Below are 25,348 nucleotides of genomic sequence, written 5' to 3' on the forward strand. Positions count from 1 at the left end.
TCGAGCAATATAAAAAATGTAAAGGTTACGTTCTTGGCAGACACGATTGGTGTGCCAAATTATTTATGACCGAAACTAATAATTAATATTAAAATTAATATTTCAATTTGTCACGTCTTCAAGCTTCTTCAAGTAGTGCCGTATTATCTGCCATTAAAGAATCTGTATTATTACTCACATATATAATAATTTTTTTTCAAGTATAAATTCTTCAAAAACATTATAATATGAAATGCAGTTAAGAAGCTATAAAACATAATTTAACTGTATGAGATTTATTTTTCTAAAATATTGTTGCTTTTTTTTTTTCTGACACCAGTTGTTGCGTTATGTTCTTCCTTCACGTTCGTACGGGGTTCGTATGGATTTGGAGTGAATAATGAGTATCGAAACACACTTTATTAGCCAGTATTATCAGGACAGTTCCAAAACACGTTTTACAGTCGTCGATGAGCTACTATAAACACGCTGACACGATCGGTATATTCGGTTCTCAGCTGATGGTAGAATGCAGTTTCACACAGCAACTGCATTCTACAATGCAATTGTAGTCACGGTGGAGACAGCTTCACTGCAAAGCACCAGAGTACAGCTCCCGACTCTGCTTGGTCGCATCCACGTACTCTCTAGACTCTCCATGCTACAACTCGCAATGCACTCGATGATACATAAGAGTATAGCTCTCGACTCAGCACAGTCTAAGACAAAACTCGACGATGCACTAACTCGCGATACACTAAAGACTCTCTCAATGCACTCGACGACCAACTCGGCGCTAGACTTCGAGACACTCGCTCAATGACTGACTATCAGCTCGCCAGACGAGGCACACACTCTCGCCCTCTCGACGAGGCACACTCTCGATACTAACTCTCCGCGTACCAGCAGGTTTTCTGTATCTTTTGGCTGGTGTTCAAGAACATTCTGGGCTAAACCGGTAAGAATTCGTTCCAGAAGATTCTCCATCCGCCCATGGCATATCGCCAATTTTGTAGACGATTTCTCGTCAAATGTGGCAACCCTGCCTTCCCTTTTCATTTTATGGCAACCCTAAAACTGCTTTGCGGGGAAGCCATCTCACCGCGCCTGTACATTTCGTAACAATATCATTAATTGCTACAAAAATGATAGAAATATCTCTTTCTTTCTATTCAACAGTTATTAAATATTAAAACAGTTTAATTAAATTTTTGTTTTATACTTGAATTCAAGTAATAATTCATGTCCCGTAGTATTTAAAATTTTTAGCTTTAAAAAAACATTAGCTGGTAAATTTAAAAGGAATAGAAATAAATTCAGAAATCTAGTAGAATTATAAGAAAGTTTCATTCTACTTTCAAGCGTTTCAGATGTCTTCTGAAGTATGAGATAGGTATCTCAATAGTAAAAAGTATTTAACCTCTTTATCTTTCAAATAAATGTTTAAAGTATGTTAGAAATACAGCAAACAATAGACATTAAAATACACTCTTCTTCGCGTTTAAACTAATGATAAGACCATGTAATCATATTTTTAAAGCTAAATTTGAGTGGGAAGTCAAAATAACAATTGAAAACTGATATTTCTCGTGATAGTAACTCTTAGATAAAGAAAACACGTTTCAGCACTTGCATAAATGATAGCTGGCATTTCTTTAGACACCATTTAGAATAAGTCTACAGTTCAAAAATAAGGCAACAGTTCGAATCATGACGGATTTGTCAGTTGCAATCATTACTGGTGGCGCTCAGGGACTCGGAGCAGCCATTGCAAATGCTCTACTTAAAAACGGCTACAAAGTAAGTTAAATTAAAAATCATAATCTTTCTTAAATTATACAGCGAAGTTATTTATTGTGATGTTTTATATAGCTAATAATGTTATTCAAACAAATGCTGTTTTAAGAGAACTATATGATTTATTCATGCTAAATATTTCAATAAATTAAAAGAAGATTGGTGTTGGCTTATGTGCAATAGAAGACTATTAGTTTAAAATCTAAAACTAAGCAAAATTCAATCTTAGATTATGGTTAGTTTTATAGGAAACACTGCATTACTAAGAACATAGCGCATGTCTTCCTCCAAATACGAATTTTCCTAGGAAAGTCAGTTAGGGGTCAAATTTTAGCAACATAAATTTCTCCTACCAATTTCTAAATTTTGTGATAATTTTCTCTTTTTAATTAATCATATAAGCCTTTCAGATTTAAAAAGCTATATTTTTACCCTGAAGAAGATTTTCATGTGAATTTATTCTTAAAATTTAGTTCTGAGTGAATTTTTAAATTTGAAAATCTCATTTTAAGCAGATATTTTACTGAGCGAATATAAGGCAAAAAGTGCTGTTTTTTGTCTGGAATATTATCATTTCTCTACACTGAGACTGTCTCTGTCTTCTCGGGAAAGTGACTGCAATAGGTTTAGTATTTTACGTTGTATTTTAACAACTATTGTGTTGTCATATCATGCAAGTGGGAAGAAAGAAACTGAAATGAATCACGGAAAGTTTTTCAACATTGAACGCCTGGTGCTATAGGCTTATTACTGATTAAGTATTTAACCACTCTATTAGGAATTTAGACCTAAGGGTTGACATTTTTGAGAATCATGCTAATTATCACGCATACAGTAAGACACCCCGCTGAACGCTGTTTCGTTTAGCGCTGTTTCGGTTTAGCGCTCTTTTATTTCAAACCGGGGATTCCACGAAATCGCTCGCAGCATACGGGGATTCCCCGAAATATTATGCAGCGATAGGTTTCAAATACATATCCGAAAGAGTGTACTTGTATTTCTTGTTTGGTGCGGTATTGTACAGACATATTTTGAAGGGGTAAATGTGGAAGATGTCGAAGAAATAATTCAAGAAGCAGCGGTTAGTCTTTCTAAAGATGAGCTCAAGGAATTAACTGAACAAGAAGAAAACAAAAATGTTGACAGCAGTGATTCAGAAGAAGAGCAAAAAGAACTTTCGATGGCGTTTGTAAAAAGGAGTTCGTCTACCATAACTGAAATAATGGATCAATTCATTGAAAATGATCCGAATTTTGACAGGAGCTCAAAAGTAAGGCGTAGTGTTAGAGATGCTCTATCCGTTTATGAAGAACTTTTAAGAGAACAACGCAAAAGAAAAAGGCAAACAAAATTAGATGCTTTTGTCACAAAAAGGCAGAACACCGAAAACGCGGAAGGCTAACTAAATATGACTGACTGAGAATTTTATTTGTTTTTTTTTAAGATTATTCGTTTTGTTATTTATATTTTGTTTTTATTTTTGCAAGAAATAATAATGTGGTATTAATTTGGGCTTTAAGAAATAAATGTTTGGTTTTATTTTTATTAAAAAAACATACTTTTTAAATTTAATACCTAACCAATTTCCTAGCCATCTTCCCCTAACCCCAATATTTACATGTAAAGATAGCCTCGTTTAGCGCTGTTTCGCATTACGCTCTACTTTGATGGAACGTATCCCCCGCGTTAAGCGGAGTCTTACTGTATTTGGGAAGAGTAAAGCTGCCGTGTTAACCTGTAGCGCTTGTGGCGCCATCTGATGAGCGTTAGCTTAATAACTTGAACACGTTTCTAAAAAATAATGAAGACCCATTTGGAAATAAATTACACAGAGTGCCAATCTATAGCAATTATATTTCAAAATAAGATGGGGAGAAAACATACTTTTGAGATAAACCCATGAGAACTGAATACATTTGCTAATTCAGTTGATAACAAACATATTTCAATATTTACGATCCAAATCTTGAACTGGCGAGCACGATATGTTATGAGAACAGTAGGGTTCTTTGCCCTCACAAGTCCGTTACCTGAAATGCACTCAGAACCATTTAAGAATAGACTGAGAAAGATAGAAACATAGCAGGGAAATGTGGTTTTTGCAGAGAAGACCATGTGGGTTCTTACAGAGGGTGTCCACGGTAAACCCAAAACATGAAAGAAATCGCAATAAAGACTGCAGCCTCTTTCAAAGACATATAAGCATTCTTTTTCTACGTATCCAATCGACTCCAGTGGCAAAAGCCAAATAGGAATGAGCAGGTTTCAGCCTGTGAGAAGGAATCGCAATCATTTACATAGTGGATAAAAAATATACTATTCAAAGCTAAATCATTTGTAGAAAAAATTTAAACGTATTAACTCACTAATGGGAAGAATAGAAATTGTAAAAGAAGACACTGAGTTTTTGACAGAATTTAATTACGAATTCTATTCAAATTAACAGCTTCTCCCGTTATCAAGATGCGGGAGAATGAATCCTAAGTACAGTGTTCTTTAATGTCAATAGCATTAAATGTCAAGAATTGGAAATTCGTAATTCCTCAACAAGCATGACATTATATCATACTTGTAAACAAGACTCCATGCGATAACCTTCGTATACACGGATTTAAAGTTTTGCGAAATAATCTAATGCACAACAGAGGAGGCGGCACTGCTGTCCTATCCAAAGACTTAATGCGCTACCCCCTTGTATGATCTCAACATTACCATCAGTTTTGAAACAACAGCCGCAGGCATTCACAATAAACATGAAGACCCCCCTCAATTTTGTGTGGGCTTATAATCCTTCATGCCTGAGACTTTAATATTGCATAAGATTTTAATGTCTTAATCCCACTTGGAATTCAGGGGTACCAATATCAATTGAATGACTATAGATAATTATGGCATAAATGTCATTGGACCAAGTAATCCCCCTCGAAATTATTATGCAGGTACCACAGAAGTTCTTGATATTGTGAACATAAATCATATCAACCGAATTCCTTACCGGAAAGGGCGTAATGAACTGTTTTCAGACCACCTTCTAGTAAGATTCTCTTATTGTGGGTTTGATCCACCAAACTTCAATCCCATTAAAATTATTGAATGAAAAAATTTCAAGCAGAATTTACAAAATATAGATGCAAACGTAGTGGTCAGCAAAATTGCGGAAAATTGGATCAGCATTTTCTGATTTTAATATCAGAGATGCAATGCATCGTTCTACGAGGCTAAAAATGTATAGTAACCGCGGTACTTCTCCAACTTATATTCTTATATCATCAAAGAAAAGAACAGAACTGCTAAGTGCTGCAAAAGAACTCATGACTCCGAACACAAAAGACATCTTAATAGAAGAGCACATGAAATTCTGACACTAATTGCAAATTGCAGGTTTTCCAAGTGCGACGAAATACTTAACATGTATGGATTATGAGCTGAATAATGTCTGGGGATTTCCATGCCCTTCAGGAACACTAATGCTTATCACATGTACATCAAGAATTGAAGCCTCTTCGGATGAAGATATCGAAAGTTATGGCAAGTGAGGTTGAAGGTAACTTCATTTCTAATCCAAGTTTTGATCAAGAACATGAGAAAAAAATTGAATGCTTCCACGAAAGCTTATTTCATATGGGCAGTTACAAATATACTTTGCCCTCCTCCAAATGAAATCAAACCTCCAAATGAAATCAAAGACAACCTCCAAATGAAATCAAAAATGAAAAACAAAAAAACCTCCAAATGAAAAACAAAAAAAACCTCCGAATGAAATCAAAGACACATTTAAACGTCTTAACCTGAAAACGTATAGGGTATTGACCTTATCAGTTATCGTGTTCTAAAAGAACTTCGCGGGAAGTATTTAATTCTTCATATCAATATAATTAAAGGAAACCTGCGCTTCAGTTATTGTCCTTCTCAATGGAAGCATGCCATCGTAATTATCTTCCTGAAGCCTGGAAAGAACTCGTAAGAGCCTTCGATTTATATACCAATTAGCCTACATCAAAGCATGGTTATAGTATATGAAAGGATCCTCCATACTCGCTTTATTCGGTACCTTAAAGACACAGAGACAATGGTTTCAGAAGAGGACAAAGCACAGTTCATAAAATTCTTAACATTACTGAACATATAGTTGATGCCTTAAAAAGACTGCTGTTGCGACAGTGTTTCTTGACTTCGAGAAGGCATTTGACCGACTATTGCATGCCGTTCTCGTTACAGAATTGAAAGGAATTAATCTCCCATCAATTTCATAAAATTCATTTCCTCATACCTTAAAAATAGAACACTTCAGTTTCGTGGAAATGGTCACTCAGATGGGAAAATGATAAAGGCAGGAGTGCCCCAGAGGTCAATTCTTAGATCCACACTCTTAAACATTTACGTAAATGATCTGCTCGAGAAGCAAGAACCCAAAAACTGCAAAATGTGCTGGGGATTCTTAGCAAATCAAAGGCAAAAAAAGCTTTGGACTCCCTTAAAATAGCAGTAAATACTGTAACGCACTGGTATAGTCTATGGAGAGTTTAAATCAACCTTTCTAAAAGAAACGTAATCCTCTTCAAAGGCTACAAGGTAGAAAAGACCAGAAGAAAAAAATTCATGTTTTCAAAATAAGATCATTCGAATAGTACTTAATGCCCCCCCGGTCTGTGCGTAATAAACAAATTGATAAGGAATTAAAGATCATGTCATTTCATGATTATCATCTCACAATTCTCATAATGTCTTTAACAAAATAATGAGCTTTGAGTTTAAACATCAATCAAGAATCACACACTACACTACGATCCAGCCATTCAGAATGTGGTGTCAAGATCACGAATTATACACAACTTAAATTTATGAACACAAATCATATGACTCAGCTTTAGTTGAGTAGACTGTAGGACTCGAATAGAACAATAGGTTTGCTTATTCTCACCGAAACTCCTTCAGAATTATGTTACATCAAAATACTAGCTGAATTTGAGTTTTTGAAACGTGCTCCCAAGCTCAAGGATTTGAATTTCAAATATTGAAGTATGTTTATTATCAACTGAATTAACAATTGTGTTTGCATTCACTTCTGATTGTGTTTATGTCAAGAATATGTTATGTATTATTTTCATCTTATTTTACGATATATTTGCTATTACTGATACTCTTAAATTCATTTCCAAATGGATCTTCATTATTTTTCAAGCAACGTGTTTAATTTACTAAGGAAACGCTCAACAGATAGCGCCACAACCCGGCAACCAACGGGTAACCTCGGCAGGCCAAACCTGGCAGCTTTACTCTCGTCACATCCCCGACGCTATTAGTATGATTCTAAAAAATGTCAACGCTTAAGGGCTTAATTCCCAGCAAAGTGGGCGCAGTAATAAGCCCTCAACACTATGCGTTCAGGTGTTGGTATATTTAATTATGGCAAAGCACACTAGGGCTATCTGCCTAAGAGGAGGGATGCCTTCGTGGAGGACTTTCTAAGGGAAATTGGCTCGTATACACGTTGCACATGGGGAAAACCACGAAAACGCACATGCAGCCAGCCCGTTCGCGGGATTCGAACCTCGGACCGAACTACCAGTGTTCAGCGACTTTACCGCTCGCCCACTGGTTGGCCTACTATGCGTTCAGAAGCAATTATTAGTTTAAATAACTCTGTGGTAAAGGGAATGTGTATGAACGGTGGTTTAGACTCCCGATTGAAGCCCAAGTATTTATAATTTAAATTTCAAATTGAGTTGTCTGCAGGGCTTAATTTCTAAGATTAGAAGTGCCGGAACCCTGTGGAAAACCGTCAGCAAAGAGGAATAAGAGTAAATAAATAAATAAAATAACTATTAAACTCATTAATAATTTTTAAAAATATTTAATTATTATCAAATTAATTAATAAATATTTAATTAATGTTTATAAATTGTTATTTAATCAATGATTATTATATAATTAATTAATTATAATTCAATTGATAATTATTATATAATTAATTTTATTTATTGAATTAATTAAATAAGTAAAATTAAATAAAATGTAAAGAGATAAATTGAAATTTAATAAGTGATTTTTAATATAAGTTTATTGTTCAAATAAAATATTCGAGAAAAAATTTCTACGAAATTGTTATTCAATTACATAAAAGAAGTGCCGCAGCCTTCTTATTCAGTGCTCCGGTGCGTTCCGGCTAGAATTATGATTTATTACAAAAACTAAGAAGCCGATATCCGGTGGGCTCCGGCCCTATTTAAGCTCTGATCGTGGGTAGAAACAAAAAATGAGAGGAATCTTGGTAAGAGAGAGCGTTCTCTTTGACCGCGGCTCTCTGCTGATATAATTATAGCCATCAAGCAGATGTGTGTCAGGGATAAAATAAGTCCTGAATCTGACTTCTAAGGATGAATGTAAAGTTGCTGGTTAAGTTTTCCCCCCATTAGTGGATACTGTGGGAAGACGATGTTTAGGACGTGCTTGAGCAGTTTATCTCAGTATTTCACTCTAATTGTACTTGCTGTCCATTAACGCACATTTAAGAACACAAATTTTCCTTCGTGCGAGGGTAACTAACTGTAACCATCGATAACAATACACTAGATGCCATGGCGAGAAATTTACGTGTTCCTAAACAAACTTCACCGAATTTATTGCTCTTCTTAAAGTGAAAGGTTTCCGCATGTGTGTGAAGGGACTTTACTTGAACGCCTCATGTTCTCATGAGTTTGTATTTCTAGGGAAATAGTAGAATATTGCAAGGTCTGCTTATTGTTAAACTAAAATGTTAGGAATTCTAAATTTTGTTGTCTTTTAATTTAGGGTTCAGTTTTATAAAAAGAAGTACCGGAGCTCACCTTATTTAGGGCTCCGTTGGGCTTCGGCGTAAAGCACTGGTTGTCTGATTTAGGAAACGATTGCTTTAAACTTGCTTTTATAGCATAAAAGTCTGAAAAGTAGTTGATAGTTGGCTTGACATATTAAGAATCAATTAATTTTAGCATTAACCAAGTTGAACTTTATTCGCTGTCATCAATATTGATAGCCTATATCTTAAATCCTTTCACGAATATTGGGTAATAATATTCCAGAAAACATTAAAAAATGTTTAATCGGGACAAAATTAGCTTATATCTACTTTAGATTCCTCCTTTGTGTTAGTACTTTTAAGAAACTACACTTAAGTCAGATTTCATTAAATCTGTACTGGGTAAAATTCGAACGTATTATACAATGCAAAATAATTGCAGTCATGAAGTAGAAATTCAATTAGTAGTGAAAGAGTTAAAGCAAGGCAATGAGCGTTCCAATACAGTGACTGATTGTAATGCCGTAGAAGATGACTTCACATTTCAGGCATAATAACACATTATAAAACTGATAACGTTTAAAACAAGACAAATTTATAAACTTGTATTAAATTTCAGTTACTCTTTATGACGCAAAGAAAGTGCAAGAATTAAAATACGTGTTCCATCTGCGGTTTCATGAACGTGAAGTGTGCTTGGATGAAAAATGTCAAATAATTACATGGAACGGATAAATTAGGCCCTCATGTATGTATAGTAGTGAATTTAAAATATATTTTTAAACACTGAAATTATCAAATTACGGAATTAAAAAACAAGAAATTAAATATAAAAGTCTTAACAAATACCATAGTTACTTCATATAAAGTAATACATACGATAGTATATATGGTTGCGTGCGTACGGGTTCGCAGTAGACTGAATGCACAGGTCTGATGATAGGTTAATAAAATTGATTTTTCATCAAAAGAACTATTTCAGAACTCTGGAATTTTCCACAGAAATATTCGTACAAGTATCCAGAGTATCACACCATACAATCAGTAGTTACACTTAAAGTTAAACTAATCAACTAGTAATTTAAACTATAGTTAAATAATATTAGCTAATAGTTAAACTAATAAGAACGTTAAACACAACGAATGCAAAGCGCATCTAAAGAGAAAGATAACCCGATCTCACGCTGAACTCGCAACAATAACAACAGCAGCTAACTAAACAAACTGAGAGCAGATGCTCTCTCTTTGGCCATAATAAATAGTTTTCAACTAGCCGCCGAAATGTTTTTAATACTTTCTGCTTTGAATCGCCATAAGCTAATTACAAAAAATTAATATTATTTTCTTTATTATTAAGGTTTGCATAGCTGACATTAACGAGCAAACAGGCCAGAAACTAGTTGCTGAACTAGCAAAATGTTTTGGACAAGAGAAAATTTTCTTCGCTGTATGTGATGTTACTAAAGAATCAGATTACAAAAGTAAGATTTCCAAAAAACTCTGCCTTATGCGTCATTATGCAAAGGGGAGGGTCTTGTGGCAGATGTGTTTTTTATTCTCGGTGTATTTATTTGTACAGTATTTTCCAAATTGTTCTGAAAAGGCAATGATGGAATGAAATTGCGTAGAATGTTTTTGTATTACTAAAAAGATTTTGGATCTTGTATGACTGAAAGTGTTCGCAGTAATGTAAATTACATATATTGTATTAATGGTAATAGTTAATAAGCCATTTTAACGTTTTTTTTTTTTTTTGTTGTTGTTGTTGTTGTTGTTGTTGTTGTTTTTTCCATTAATTGCGTTTGTTGCTCCCAAGTTTACCTGAAACTCCGCAGATTCACACTTCAAGCTTAGAAAGTAATATTTTGATAGCTTCCTTAGTTTACTTCTTTCGTGATTCGAACACATGGGATAAAATGTGCGGCGGCAGCTCCAAACAGGCGATGCAAAGGCAAAAACCCTAGAGAAAACCGCCAATGGACGAAACAGTAAACAAAAAAAGTAAACCTGTATGGCAACCCTACACCGGTTTGCCGGGGAAAGAAGAGTTCTCTTCGTCATTCTAGTTAGTCTGTGTATAACACTTCATCCTGTGTAACTAACTACTTCAGTCTTGTGCCTTCACCGTGATATGCAAACTTCGGCATCCTGTGTTGCCGGTGTTGGGACCATGCTCTTTCTTAAGCCGTTATAAATCTATCTATATTACTCTTCCTTATTAAATTTCATTACTAATTGCATATGCCTATCTCAATTAAGATCGCTTTTTATCTAGGTAATGTTATCAATACTTTTGTAGGCACGCGAGTACCTTAGATACCTCTGAAAGTGGTATTATTTTCCCATCTGATAACATTTTACGTTTTTTAATTAAAATTCGTATTCTGGAAATTTACTTGATTTGATAAATGAGATCAGCTTTATAGGTCATGAAGCACAAAGAGTATTTAATTAAAGTTCCAATTTTAAAACGCTTTAAACTAAAACTATTGCTCACAATGATCTGAAATTTGATCTGAATGAGAAGTAACAGAATTTTCTTTCACCAAAAAAAAAAAAAAAAAAAAAAAAAAAAAAAAAAAAAAAAAAAAAAGAGTACTTTGAAAATGTACCGGATAGATGTCTCTATACTTGTCAAGCACATGAGTGCTGCTCATCGAATGGGAACTACAGTTAGCTGGTGGGGAGAGAAAATGACAATTTATTAACAATTCACGATTTAAAAATTCCTGGCAACATCACGAAGAAGAAAACACTAAACAAGCACTAATAACTAATGCAAGAAATATTCAATCTACTGTCCTCCGTATTTTGCTGCAAGATCAAAATGAAAAACTGCAAGCTCCATAACAGTGAGGAGTACATCGGTTGTGCTGTTGTAGATTCAGTGCGTGCCTTAAGTCAATCATGTCTGCGGTTCGACCGGCGTTTAGGTGACCTCAAAGTCAGAAATCGGAAAGACCAGAAGAACATGACGGCCAGACTGTTCTGAAATGACAGCTGATAGTTCTGATATTTTTGAAAGGGTTGTTTAGTGGCTGCTTTACTTGTATTACAACTTGCGGAAGAGCTTATCTTGCATAAAAAAAAACGTCATGCGCAAAAGAGATTTATACCATTTGTCACTTTACGCAACAGGTAATAGGACCCGTAGGACCTACCTCCTCAAAAAAGAATGGCTAGCGAAAAAAGCTGCCATAAATCTACTCACACAGTGATCTATGCAGAACGAAGAGGCAATGGTTGCAGTGGGAATAGATTCTCACTCATCTATATTCTGAAACTTTGCGTATTAAAACCCTTGGAGAGGGAAAGAGACTTAGTCTGTTTGCAAAATGTGATTCGTTGCCCACTTTCATCGAACAAGAAGTTATAGGACGAAAGGTATCGGTTATGTCAAGTTAGCAGGAAGCAACTCCTGAACATCTATAATTTTGTGAGGATAACGCAGGACGTTTCGCAAACTTTAATGGATCGTGCTAATAGGCGTGCCTAACGATCGGTCAATTTTTGGTGTACTGTAGATTCCCACACTACTGTTTGTCTTTTCCTGCAATGTTTAGTCACACCTTCCACTAAGCAATTGCTTTCCTCCATCTGCAAAATTTGACATCTAATAAAGCGGTCTCTTCGGATTTGAGAACAATATTCGATATACTTGCAGATATCGGGCCAGATTTTAAATACTTTAATATCTGAAACTTCCTAAGAGTAGTTCCCACACAATCATTGTTCTGATAAAAAAAAAAGTGCTTCAGAAAGCAACCATTCAGTAATAGAATAATGCTCGACAAAGGAATAGGAAATATGCGGTGCATTTTAATGAATTCATTTCAAGCATGATCCAGCGTCTAAATTTTTATCATTCGGCAAACCAAGTTTCTGTGTTTTAGGAGAACAGTATTATCTACAGGTGCATTTTGTATTACCTATAGTATTTATTTTCTTTTCCCAAATAAAATTCTATTGCTTATTGTATATTAGGTCAACTTTCAGATCGCTCTGACCAGTGTTTTTTTACTTTACCTCTGAAAACGTAACTTAATTACAATTAACCTACCTAATTACATTTAAAAATGAGTCTAAATATGGGTCTCAATCACGAACAGTAATTTACACATTTAGCTTTGTGGAACTCTTTTAATTCCTGCATACATTATTCGTTCATACATTATTCTGAACCAGTTGTGGTTCAGAGATTGCAGCATTCAACGACACAACTTCCTGAAACTGTCTTCATACTGATCTTCGTGAGCTAATTTTCAATCCTCTATGGAATATGACAGGCGAATTGGGGGTATCCAAATTAATCGAGGTCTGAAGCCGGTTAGACACCATTTTTAAGTCAGACTCTAAGACCTTTAGCTGATGGTTTCATCCTTGGTATTTGTCGATAAAGGGCAATTACGGTTCCTTAATCAAACTGCTTCTCACACAGGCCAGTACAATTACTATTCGCTGTTCGAGGGAGACGAACAGCGAATTCTTTCTGACGCGATGTGTACAAAAGTGTTGAATAGGAAGGCAAAGCCGGGATGTTGCTATTTAGAGACATCAAGCAGCCAGACAAACGGGTAGTTTATAGATAACAAGGGGCTACGGATTGTTTAAGAGAGTGGCACTGATATGCAGGCAGGTTATTTACCCATGGCTCACCCTGTATAAATGTGTGTGCTTATTAACGTTTTACACGTAAGTCATGGGTAGTCTGAAATTTCTAAGTATCTTTTGAATTTGAATACAGTTTAGAAGTAGTGTTTCTTTAGTCTTTGTTTCTTGATTGTTTATATAGTCTTACCTCTGAAAGCACATAACCGTTTGTAGGTCTTTGATATTTTTCCCTGACAGAAGTCAAAGGAACAAAGTAAACGGACTTTACTCAGCGAATAATAGCGATTATTGGAATAAAAGGGTCAAAAATGATTTACAAAGTCATGGAATTAGACTTTGTGCATAGTATACTTTCGTTTGTGGAAACCACTGGAACCCGCGGATAGTACGTTTAATGAATGTAACCGAAAAACCAGATGAATCATTCCTTAATTCAATAAAAGGAACTGAGATCCTTGTGGCAATATGCTTGAGGTGTTCTTCTGTACGTCAGCTAATATCTGCATGTGTGTCTCGATATTTCTTGGCAGACGTCCATCTGGCGATAACTTTTAATATGTGTTATATATGCAGTCAGTAATGGAATGCAGAATCACATGTAATTACATTTTAGTTTGGATGAAACTGCAACGGAAACCCAAGCAATGCTATAAATCCTATATCGAGAAAGAAATTTATCTCGAAAGACAGTATATGAGTGTTTGAAACTTTCTGCGAAGTGCAGGAAGCTATTAAAGATAAGCATCGACGCCGAAGATCGAAAATGAGCAGATTGGAGAAATATATCGAAAGGATTCTTGAGCTATTTATGCGGGATAAGCACTCCTTGTGAAATCATTGTAACCATTATCACAAATTTGGTTAAACACAGAATTTATGTGCCTTTTGTCTCTCATCACTTAACCGAAGAACAAAAATAACGCAAAATGGAAATTTATCGGAACCTCACCTTCGTGGTAAATAGTGATGTCCTTTTTTTATAACCAGTCGTGAACGGAACAGTAACAAAGTGTTTCCTGCACTATCCAAAAACGAAAGGCTAAAGCACGAAATAGCGCAGGCTCTTATAGACGAAATCGAAATATTTCGCTTCCAAAAGTGAAACGCAAAGACAATGTTTGTTACCTTTTACGATGTGCATGCCTAATGCAAAAAATATACGTATCAGAAAGCCAAACAGAGAACGGAGATTTTTAAAACTGTGAGGTTCTTTTAATCGGCTCTTGCTTCCTATTGGCAGCATGAGGGTACAATACACTGAACTAGGATCTTGGTTTCTTTTATAAAACAGCAAGTGACCTCATGTTGCTGTGCGTATTAAATAGTTCTTTGCTATCTGCCAGGTTAACTGGATTCTACCATTCTCCATATTCTCCTTATCTTTCCCCAAGAGGTTTCTTTCCGGAAATTCAAATCTGTACGAAAAAGGCATAGATTTTCCGGCATGTTACAGACCCAAGCTATTTTCACAAGGAAACTGAAAGTAGTACCGCATAGAGGATTTTCTCCAGTATTCCTAACAATTATGCGCATGTTGTCAGATGGGCATTATATCATAGAAGAATCGTTCTATGGCCAGTGAGATATATCCGTTCAAATATTTTACTCTGTTATATATCTATGATTATGCGCCTTCAGTTTCGGTCAAATTTTGGATTTGAATTTTTACCTGCCATGTTCATTTTTACATAATTTAATATTCATTTAGAAACTTTATTTTTATGTTTTAGAACTTTTTTATTTGACTCTTGAAAAATTTAAGAGAATTGATGTCTTAATTAATAATGCTGGAATCATCGCAGAGAAGAATCCTAGGAAAGTTTTAGATGTTAATGTGGTGAGTATAATTTTTTATTTTAATACAAGAGGTTACAAAATATAACGGACAATGTAACTGTACTTTCGGAGAGCTGGTGTCCTCTTCACTTAATATCAAACTCATTTAAAGCAACGTCATGCCCAATCGCAAAAAGCATCTTCGATGACCGACGTCATTTTTTTAAACATTTTCCCAAAAGATTACTTGATTTATTTTTGCTTTAAGACATTTAGTCTAAATTTCGTAAATTATTTTGTATTAAGAAACTTTTAAAAAAAAGCAATTTTAATGAAACAGTAGAATTTCAGATTTTATATTACGCCCAAAGGGGGCTTTTTTTAACGTTTTGTGCGTTATCTTTATTTATTAAATACCATGTTCTTCGCACTTAAATCATAAAATTCAATTCAACAGCAATATCCCAAAATTAAAAAGAGTATATCTTTAGAATTTCTGATACACAATCTCGCGCACTGGAGATTTAAAAATATTTTCCGTACAGTAATTGCCATTGCTTGCTTTAAAACCATTGAGTTTGTTAATCAAAAATTCGTTAAAGTTTTACAAAGTATGAAAGAATGAAATAATGAATATAAAATAAATTCCAGATTCCAAGTTCGGGGTTCCAGCTGCCAATATTCTAGTGGAGGACAACTTATTGAAAATTTGATATCTCTGGGTACTGTTGTTTTTTCGCAATGCGAGAAACATACATACTTTAATGCAGATTCTTTATTATTTAATTTCTTTAAATACACTGCTCGACATTGAAAATGCAACAGCAAGAATAAATAGTTAGAAATTTATGCAAATTTTAGAGTAGATGCATGTCACTGAGTTATGCGAATGATGTGAAATGCGCAGCTCTCCGACGCACGTGAAGTAAGATATAAGGGAAGGAACGTGCAGAACGGGCAATATTCGTGTCGTTATTTCTTCCAGACGAATTATTGAAGAAAGTTAGTTTTTGTCCCGGAGGATACGTCTAATAGGAGAGAATGGCCAGGCATCAGTCGTCAACGAAGGCACTTCCAGCCAGATAGACGATTTTACGAGGGGTATGGTGATCGGACTGAGAAGGGCGGGTTAATCCTTACATCAAATCGCAGCTGATACCTACATGGATGCACGAACGATGCATTGCCTATGGCGAACATGGTTGGAACAAGGAAATGTGGGAAGAAGGAGGGGTGCAGGGGCAGCCAGAGTGACGTCAGCACGCGTGGATTGAAGCATCCGCTGACAAGTTGTGGCGATTCCGCAAGTCACTTGTACTGCGATTCTGCAGCATGTGCAAGATACCCTGGATGTTCCCGTGTCGACCAGAACCATTTCCCGTCGATTGGTTGAACGTGGCCTGCACTCACGGCGTCCGTTAAGACTGCCATTGACCCCACAGCATAGACGCTAACATTTAGAATGGTGCCGGACTGGAGCGATGTGGATGACAGAATGGCGAAACGTCGTGTTCTCAGATGAGTCACGCTTCTGTTTATCCAGTGACAGTCGTCGCATATGTGTGTGGCGTCGACGTATGTGTGTGGCGTCGACAGATCTAATCCGGCAGTAACTGTGGAACGCCCCACCGCGCGACAACGAGGCATAATGGTTTGGGGCGCTATTGCCTACGATTCCAGGTCACCTGTAGTTCGTATTCAGGGCACTGTGACGGCCCAACGATACTTGGATAATGTACTGCAGCCGGTGGCAATCCCGTACCTTCAGGGGCTGCCTAATGCAATTTTTCAGCAGGATAACGCCCGACCACACAGTGCTCGCATCTGCCAATATGCTCTGCAAGGTATACAGATGCTACCCTGGCCACCGTACTCTCCTGACTTGTCGCCAATCGAAAATGTGTGGGATGTGATTGGACGCCGTTTGCAGACTCTGCCCCTGCTTCGTTCAGAAGACGAACTGTGGCAAATGGTTGAAAGGGAATGGAGAGCCATCCCTCAGAACACCATCCGCATTCTTATTGACTGTATGCCTAGACGTGTTTCTTCGTGCATCACTGTCCGCGGTGGTCCTACGACGCCGTTCTCGCTCTGCATTCTGACTATCATTTTGAAATAAAGACTACTTATTGCTGCTTGCTGCCTCTGTCTTTTTTCCAAATTTCATCACTTTCTGACCAGTCCTTCTTGGTGTTGCATTTTCAAATGTCGAGCAGTGTATAATGCAGTGCTCTAATATTTGGTGCCAACAATTTGAAAAGTGAACCGACATTTTATAGTGAATCAACGCAAAATTCCAAAACTAAATTAATAGCTATTCTGGGTTAACTCCCTTTGGGCTAACAAGATAATGTTTTCCAAAATTAGCCATAACTGTGTTTGCTGCTAATGCGATTTGCTATTCATTTTTTCCAAAGAATTTTATAAAACATACAAGGTGGTCATAAAAAGACTTCCTCGATATATGAATCCCAAGAAATTTCAGATATTGTTATTTGAAGGTATGCGCTCAAACAATAAATCTCTTACAGTTACGGTTACAGTGAAACATTTCGAAATTTTCTAATAGCAACATCCATTTTTTTCTGTGCAAATTGATCAGCGCATTGAAAAATCATAAATGGCATTGGAACGGTACACGTTACATGTATGACGAAAAATGCCAGCGTAAAGCATTTGCGAAGAAGAGCGTTGTAAAGAATAATGAAAACACAAGACAGAAGGAAAAAACTTTAATCGGAATTGCAAATTTTCAATCTGTACATTTCGAGATAGAATCATCTTCCGTAATCTGTAACTGTCATTCCCCGTAACTGTTTAGCGGTGAGGGCGACCTTTCTACTTTGTTATTTGCAATATTTAAAAATATTCCTTTGATCAAAAACAGAAATAAAAACTCATAGAAAAATAAAATCTTTAGAAATAATAAAGAAACTGCCGACAGTATTTTTTTTAATTCAAGTCAAATGCAATGGGCTGTAGATATGCGTTGAAAGGCTTCTGTAAAATATCATCATAATTCTAATTTTATTTCTCTTTAAAGATGGGTCCAATCATTGGTTGCCAAACTGCTCTAGAATATATGGGTAAAAGCAAAGGTGGCAAAGGTGGTATAGTGATTAATACTGCTTCTCTTGCTGGTAAGTGACCAAAACAATTAAATTAAATGGTGATTTTATTTGTAAATTTTCTCTTATGCTTTAATATTGAAACATTTATTATAAGCATTATATGATTTTCAAGTAACTGTATAAGTATATTTATTATAAATATATAATTGATAAAATGCCTGAACTCGGAAGAATAAAACCTGAATAACAACTTTTACTACACATATTTTACAGATGAGATCTCTACAGTCTTCTTTAGTAAAAAGAAATGTAACCCTGAACTGCAAGTCATTTTAAAAGAATTAAAAAGAAGAGATTTTTGTTTACAGGCCTATTTATATAGAGACCATGTTTCAATCTATTACTATTGTATTAAGTACTGAATTAGGGTGTCGAAAATATACAAACAAGAAAGAACATTATTCGAGTTTTTGTATAGTACACTTCCAAGCGTTCCTTGTCAGTAGTGCATGCAACATTGAATTGATAATAACCTACGTTTCTATGAAAATATCAGGGGTGACAGAAAGCACAATAGAAAAAATAATGTATTTCAAGACCTCTTAGCTATCTTGAACAGTTTATGCAAACTGTGCCCTACAGTAAAAAATGAACGCGGAATAAGATCGTTTGATCGATAAATAATAATAATGTGTAATATCCATGATGGCTAAGTAATCGGTCCTCCACGTTCAGTGCATCGTTTAGTAAAAACAACATTAAGAATTGCGTGAAAGAAAAAAATTGTAGAAGAAACCGATAGTCTCAAAAATGCTTGAAAACAATATATATATATACTATATAATTAAATATAATGATTTGGGAATGGCGCGGATAGATGTTGAAGCATACATAGCAAATCCGGAATGAAGAAGATATTTGGAGGTCCTATAGATGCAATAATATGCAGTCGTAGCAGATTTAAATCACATTTCTTTTATTGCAGTTAAACATTTTAGGGCCACCATTCACTACGCACATGAATCGTGCCTGTTTCAAAGGAGTTACATTTTAGATATTGTTGCGAAAGGAAGAAGAGCATCAAGCAGCGTCTCAGCGAGAACAGAGATAGAAGCAAATTGCGCATTTATCCAGTATGGCAGCTTATTAAGAGAAAGTTTAAGTTCCTACGCCATCAACGTTACTAAGCCATATATGGATCAGTGGCGGCTCGTAGCTAAAATGAGTGGGGGTGCTGTTCCAAAAAAAAATGTAATCTTTGTTTTAAAATTGTGTAAATGGAAACTAACATGTATAAAAATAAAATTTATTTTGAAACTTCATGAAATCTTACAAGGAAAAAATAAAACATTTTTTAATTACTTTAACCTAAATTATTACAGTTCAAACTTTATGTAGTCATATAAAAATGTAACCCATTCTTCTTATTTTAATTTGCGCGAAAAGATGAATAATTTTCGCCTTGATCTCTCAATGACAACTGAGGAAATTTTTCTTTATTGAAAGCAATACTAGGGCATTTAGTCTTTCTGAATTCCTAGTGTTTCTTAGAAAAGTTTTCTTTTCTTTTTTTTTTCTTTTCTTTTCTTTTCTTTTTTTTTTTTTTTTATCAGTGTAGAAAAGCAGCGTTCTGGCTCTGATGTAGTCATGGGAACTCTCAAGAGAGAATTTTTATCAGTTTCGTAATTTCACTAAGAACATCATCTAGATTATTTTCGATTATAAATTACAGCAGCTCAATTAATGTGCAGTATTCGTGGATATCAGACCTACAATAGAATACTTTTAGTTCAGTTTGAAGCTTTTCTTTGTCAGTCAATGGATATGTTTCAGTGGTCAGTACTATTTCTTCTACAGGATGTTCATTCCTAAAACTAGCAAAGCACTTCTTGTTAAACAATTTAGCAGCTGCTAAGTGTTTAGTGGAAGAATATTAGTACATTATATCAGTACATAGTATAAAGTCACATATTTCCTTAGCTTCTGTCATCAGTGTCTTTGAAAAATTCTCACAGTGAGTTTCTTAATTCTAAAATAGCAGTTTTGAAATTTGTTATATATTTATTAACTTTAAACACACTAATTTCTCTGGATTGCATTTAGTTGTATATTATTTCAACATGAGGCATAATCTGATAAAAAAGCTCTAATCATCACTTGAAATTATCATCATTTAGATATTTTAAAATTCCTGTTGCTTTTGCAATAGTTTGATCTGCATTTGATGTTGATTGAATTTCAGCAAGGTCATTTTTTTAAGGTTGCAAATTTTCATGAACTCTGTTTATGGTCCGTATGATGAAGTTCCACCTTGTGGAGGAATACTACACGCGCGGAGTAAAAAGAAATCAGGTTTCCAACAACACGCAGAATTTCGGCACTGCAAGAGCGACAGCAAAGAATTTGTCTCCCTTACAAATTCTTTGGCGACAGCGCTCTTCTCTCTCCCTTGGCCGTCACCATCGAGATTCACATTCTGGGAAATGGCTACTGACATTAAGCTTAAAGATTGTGTATTGTAAAAGTGAAAAGAAAGAATTAAAGACTAAAAGGGCTCACTATATTAAATATTAAAAATAATAATATACAACTAAATGTGTAGTGGAATAGGGGGTGCTGCAGTTCCACAGTGCTTATTACGAGCCGTCACTGGTATGGATTGATCTACAAATGACACAGTCCAGAAATAGTTATTATTATTTTTAGAATAGACGGGGTAAGTATCCAAATTAAAAAGAGGTATTGAGGGCTATTGCTACTTTAAATTATAATTTATAGTTACATATTTTTTATCATTCATATTTATTTCCATATTTCTATTTTAAAAAAGTCTTGAAAGTTCAACATGACGCCTTTGCGCAGAAGACAGGAAGATTACTCAAGTTTTGAATAAGTGAAATGCAATTAAATCTAATTCTGTATATCAGATTCTGAGATGGAATGATCACATTGACATTAAATCACTTTGAAAGTTCGTACAGCCTAGCATTTCTAGTAGGCTCGAAAGAATTTCTCTATTCTAAATAATAATAAAGATGTTCAGCAATAAGTGTACAAAGATGTTCAGCAATAAGTGTATAACTTTTCTAACAGAAGCAATTTTTATCGATATTGACTGTTTTTAACTTTCTGAATGTTTACTATGCTATTAAGAAATGTATCAGTACTTATAAATAATTTATATAGTATGACATTAAATTATATATATCTCCATTTGAATTTTACTACATGTCCAATTAAATTGACCTATTTCGTAAATGTCATAAAAATGTAATTATTTTTAAAATTACGATAGTTGAAAATTCAAACGTAGACTAGGTTTATTTAATTTTCTTTCAATATTTTCTGATTTGCAGGATTTCTTCCTCTTCCCTCTATTCCTGTCTATGTTGCTTCAAAGCATGCTGTTGTAGGCTTAACCAGAAGCTATGGCGTAAGTACCATTTGTAAAATAAAATAAGAGACCAATGATTTTTGATTTTCTCCTTTTGCAGTTTTTGCTGCAATATTAAATGTCTGTTATAAATTTTGTTATATTAGGCCTCTAGAAATATTTTATTCATAGCATATATGAAACTGACTAACAATGTAGTGCGTGGGCAAATAAGTGTCTATAATATCACCTAAAATCAATGTAAAAGAGGACTGGCTTTCCATATGTGAATTTTTCCTAGTCGTTTGCCTTCCTAGAAATGGAGAGTTTGCCTAGTTAAGAAGACGGAACTTAACAGCAGTATGTGTCAGAATCTGGTAGCGGGAAAATAAGAGCGTGCTCTGGCTATGCATTATCCTACTGACAAAGTACTACTCGCGTTTGTCGAAATCTGATCACCATGGGAATAGGGAACTACTGAAACCAATGTATATATTAAAAAAAAAAGAAAGAAAGAATTGTATAAGATTTTAGAATACTTTGTGCTTAAGCATTTACGCTTGTATATTTCCGAATCCTTAAAACTACTGTTTAATTTATACATCGTATATGAGTAAGTATGCAAACAATTACATATACTACATATTATGGGTGAATATTCTTAATTTCTAAATAAAATGTCGATTTCGAATTTTTTATTTTATATATTACTCTTATATACTCTTACGTCGCCCAAACAGGATAGTGGTTAGTGACTCTACCGTACCGAAGGGCCCGAGCTCGAACGCCGGAGAAGCCATGGATGTTGTGTATTGTCTTTGAGGCGTGGAGCACTCTAAACCAAAGAGGTTCTTTGCTCTAAACATATGGCGAGCCGAAAGTTCTGTTGTGTGGATTGCTGGTAGAAGAAGAGGGGTGGGAGAACCTCACTTTTTGAACCTCACACCCACCTCCCGGAACCCCACTTGGAAACACAAACGGAACCTAAAAATTGGGATGGAACTGGGCAAACTCATACTGTCACCTATATGGTGCTCAAGGTTCTTGTCAAGACTGGTGTAATCTTGTACTCCTTGCCACGATGGATTTCGTGGGTTGTTCTGCTTTCAGACTAGCGAGATAAGTCACAACAACAACAACATATACACTTATGCAAATACGTTAATGAAATTCATTAACGAAAACATATAATGTTAATGAGAAGTTTAGACTTACATATACGAATAATGATGTCGAATTTTAATGAATTATCGAATATTGATATCGATTATTTGATGGATTTACACGCTTTACACATATGCTTTGTATTTGGAAAGACATGCATATCTAGGAGCATTTTGAAAAATATTTCTATATTTGATTTTAAACTGCGTCATAAAATTTAAATATTTAAAAAGTTATTCCAGAAAAGATATGTTTTGATAATTTACATAATATTTACTTCAAGTAATTTTTCTACTTCTTTTAGTTAACTTATCATTTAAAGAGAGATGGAGTGATTTTCATGGCACTTTGTCCCTCTTACATCAATACTGATCTGCTGCATGTTTTCAATCATGAATCATTAATCGAAGGGACAGATGTTACTAACAGACCAGACACTATGAGGTAAGCTGGATTTCAGTTATTTCAATGCATTTGCAAATAACTAAGAAAAGAAAATTCAGTTGCGTCTTTATTTCGACTTATCCATTTGAGAAGGTAGGGAATAATTTTCCACATCATGGCTTATAGAATACGATCTTGCAGAATTTGGACCTAAATGATCTTCTCAACTGTCGAGAAGTGCAACAACAGAAGAATTTGGGATTTAATGGCAAAGATATCAAAGATATCAAAATAAAAGAGTAGAAGATAACTGTAGTAGCATCCAAGATATCCAAAAAAAAATGTTTTAATAGAAAAAGGAACAAGTTTCAGTAATTTGTGTTACAGCATACGCTCTAGATGACAGAAAACTTGGAAACACAAACGTATAGTGGTATATTTAAATAATCAAAGGTAAACTGAAAAGATGCACAGTAATGTTTTTTACACTGATTTGAGAATGGAATCAAAAGACCCTTGAGTAGCGATACGCATTTTCTTAAACAGGGTAATAACAAAAAATGGAAGACTTATCTCCCCTTAGGCAGATAGCCCTCGAGGCTTTGCCGTAATTGAATAACCTAACCTAACCTCACCTTCCTTACATATTGGTTGCCAGTTAACCCTCTCTTACAGCTCTGAAATATTTTGATTCTAGCTATGTCGCATAATTGTAGTCACTTTTTTTTTAATTCAAAAAATTTGAAATCCTACACGACCAGAGTTAAGAGAGATAATAATAAGTTGTAAAATATTATTATAAAGTTTCATAAATTAGTACTTAATAAAATATTCACACATAAATACAGAAGAAAAGTGCTCAGATATTTACATATATGAAAGATATAAAAAATAAAAAAAAAATTATTAACTTTAATTTGGTAATAGCACCTTTTATTCCCTACTTTTATTTGGCTATCTCTCCTTTCTGTCCTAAAAGCAGAAATCGTTTATAATCTTGTGTAAGGTTTAACGTCTTTCACTGCTGTAAACTATGATCAAACCTTTGACAGACGCAAAGCGGTTTATCGCTAAGTCTAAAAGTAAGTACAGAAATTTGATCCTTTTACAAGATTCTTTTATTTTAAACTCAGATACATGAACACAAGGCACACTTGATGCTTATAAATCCGCTAGCATTCATGATCAGAACTCAAAGTAGAAATTCAAATGTAAAGTTAAATTTAAATACTAATAACCAAGGGCCACACAGAGTAATTTAATTGTGAAGTTGGCTCTGAGCTTCCCTGGAGTGAATTTTAATTATCGGCAAATATAATGCAACATCAAAGACTAGACTTTTATCTAGAATAGCAAACTTAGCAATATAGCTTTCAAGAGGAAGAACACTTTACAATCCTTTACAATCTCAAACTCTCATTAAAATGCACTCGAACTAATTTGCATTCTTGCAGATTTTCACCATATATTCTGAGTATTGCGTATTTATTTTCCTACTTCGCCTCTGCTCTTGCCAACGCACATCGCTTGCTTCTGCTGTCCATCGTCCATTGTCTGAAGAAATGTAAGCTATACCAAATTGGGAGGTACATAATTCATCCATATGGATGATGCTGAAGGACAATTTATCGCAAGACTTAATACTCCAGAAATAACTTATGTGATGTATCTTCCACCACATCTGCTGATTTTTTTCTTCTCCGTTACGCATCATTTAAATTACGCAGTAATCCATTATTCCCAAATCCTTTTACGCTACACATTGGGTGTCTCAGTACCACGTTTTATAACTTCTAAGAGGGGTAGGGTGCATCCCCAACGACTCGAAATCATATAGTAATGCTTTTCTGACGGGGTAGCTAACGCTGCCCAAAAGTTCTGAAAGTTCTTGCAGGAAATTGTCATTTCCCACAGGATGAATAATTATATAAACGCGGAGTTATCTGATATGCATTTGGCATATGGGGCTGCAGATTATAGTAGGCCAGCCGCAAAGCGCTTGTACACGGAATCCTGTGGTGCTACCGTGGTGTAACAGTAGTACAGTTGGCACGTATTTGAGAGGTCCAGGTTCGAGTCCCAGCGAGGGCTTTGCTCATTTTACGTGTCTCCTGCTTGAAAATAACCCAATTTCTCTTCAGTGGTGCCCGAACTAAAAGTTGGTGGATGATGACTCTTAACCACCAGGATTAGCGAATTGGGTCCCCTAATCCCCAGTAGCCCTTTAAAAGGTAGAGTATATAAAGCATTTTCTGCCTTCTTTCTGCATACGTTCATGGTGTAACTTTAGTACACTCGGTGCGTATTCAAGAGGTGTAGGTTCACGTCCCGACGAGGGCCTTGCTCTTTTTACCCGTCTCCAGCATCAAAATAACCTAATGACGCTACACACTTTTTTATGCCTTTTTAGATTAA

General features: G+C 35.1%; 1 protein-coding gene across 2 annotated transcripts in view; it reads left to right on the forward strand.

The window, feature by feature from the left end:
- Positions 1-25,348, forward strand: part of LOC118202451 (15-hydroxyprostaglandin dehydrogenase [NAD(+)]-like) — a 69,120-nt gene that overhangs the window by 43,052 nt on the left and 720 nt on the right. The window contains exons 1-6 of one of the 2 annotated variants that reach the window (XM_035374632.2): positions 1,626-1,779; positions 9,912-10,035; positions 14,896-15,002; positions 17,985-18,081; positions 21,369-21,445; positions 22,854-22,993. In XM_035374632.2, coding sequence (XP_035230523.1) covers positions 1,690-1,779; positions 9,912-10,035; positions 14,896-15,002; positions 17,985-18,081; positions 21,369-21,445; positions 22,854-22,993 — 635 coding nt within the window. In that variant the 5' untranslated portion in view covers positions 1,626-1,689. Of the gene's footprint in view, positions 1-1,625; positions 1,780-9,911; positions 10,036-14,895; positions 15,003-17,984; positions 18,082-21,368; positions 21,446-22,853; positions 22,994-25,348 lie in introns of those variants that run through there. The other variant, XM_085822151.1, reaches the window with a different exon arrangement.

This window comes from Stegodyphus dumicola, chromosome 8, assembly GCF_044657685.1.
Source record: "Stegodyphus dumicola isolate Sdum_Otavi_A_Nest chromosome 8, ASM4465768v1".
NCBI classification, from domain to species: Eukaryota; Metazoa; Arthropoda; class Arachnida; order Araneae; family Eresidae; genus Stegodyphus; species Stegodyphus dumicola.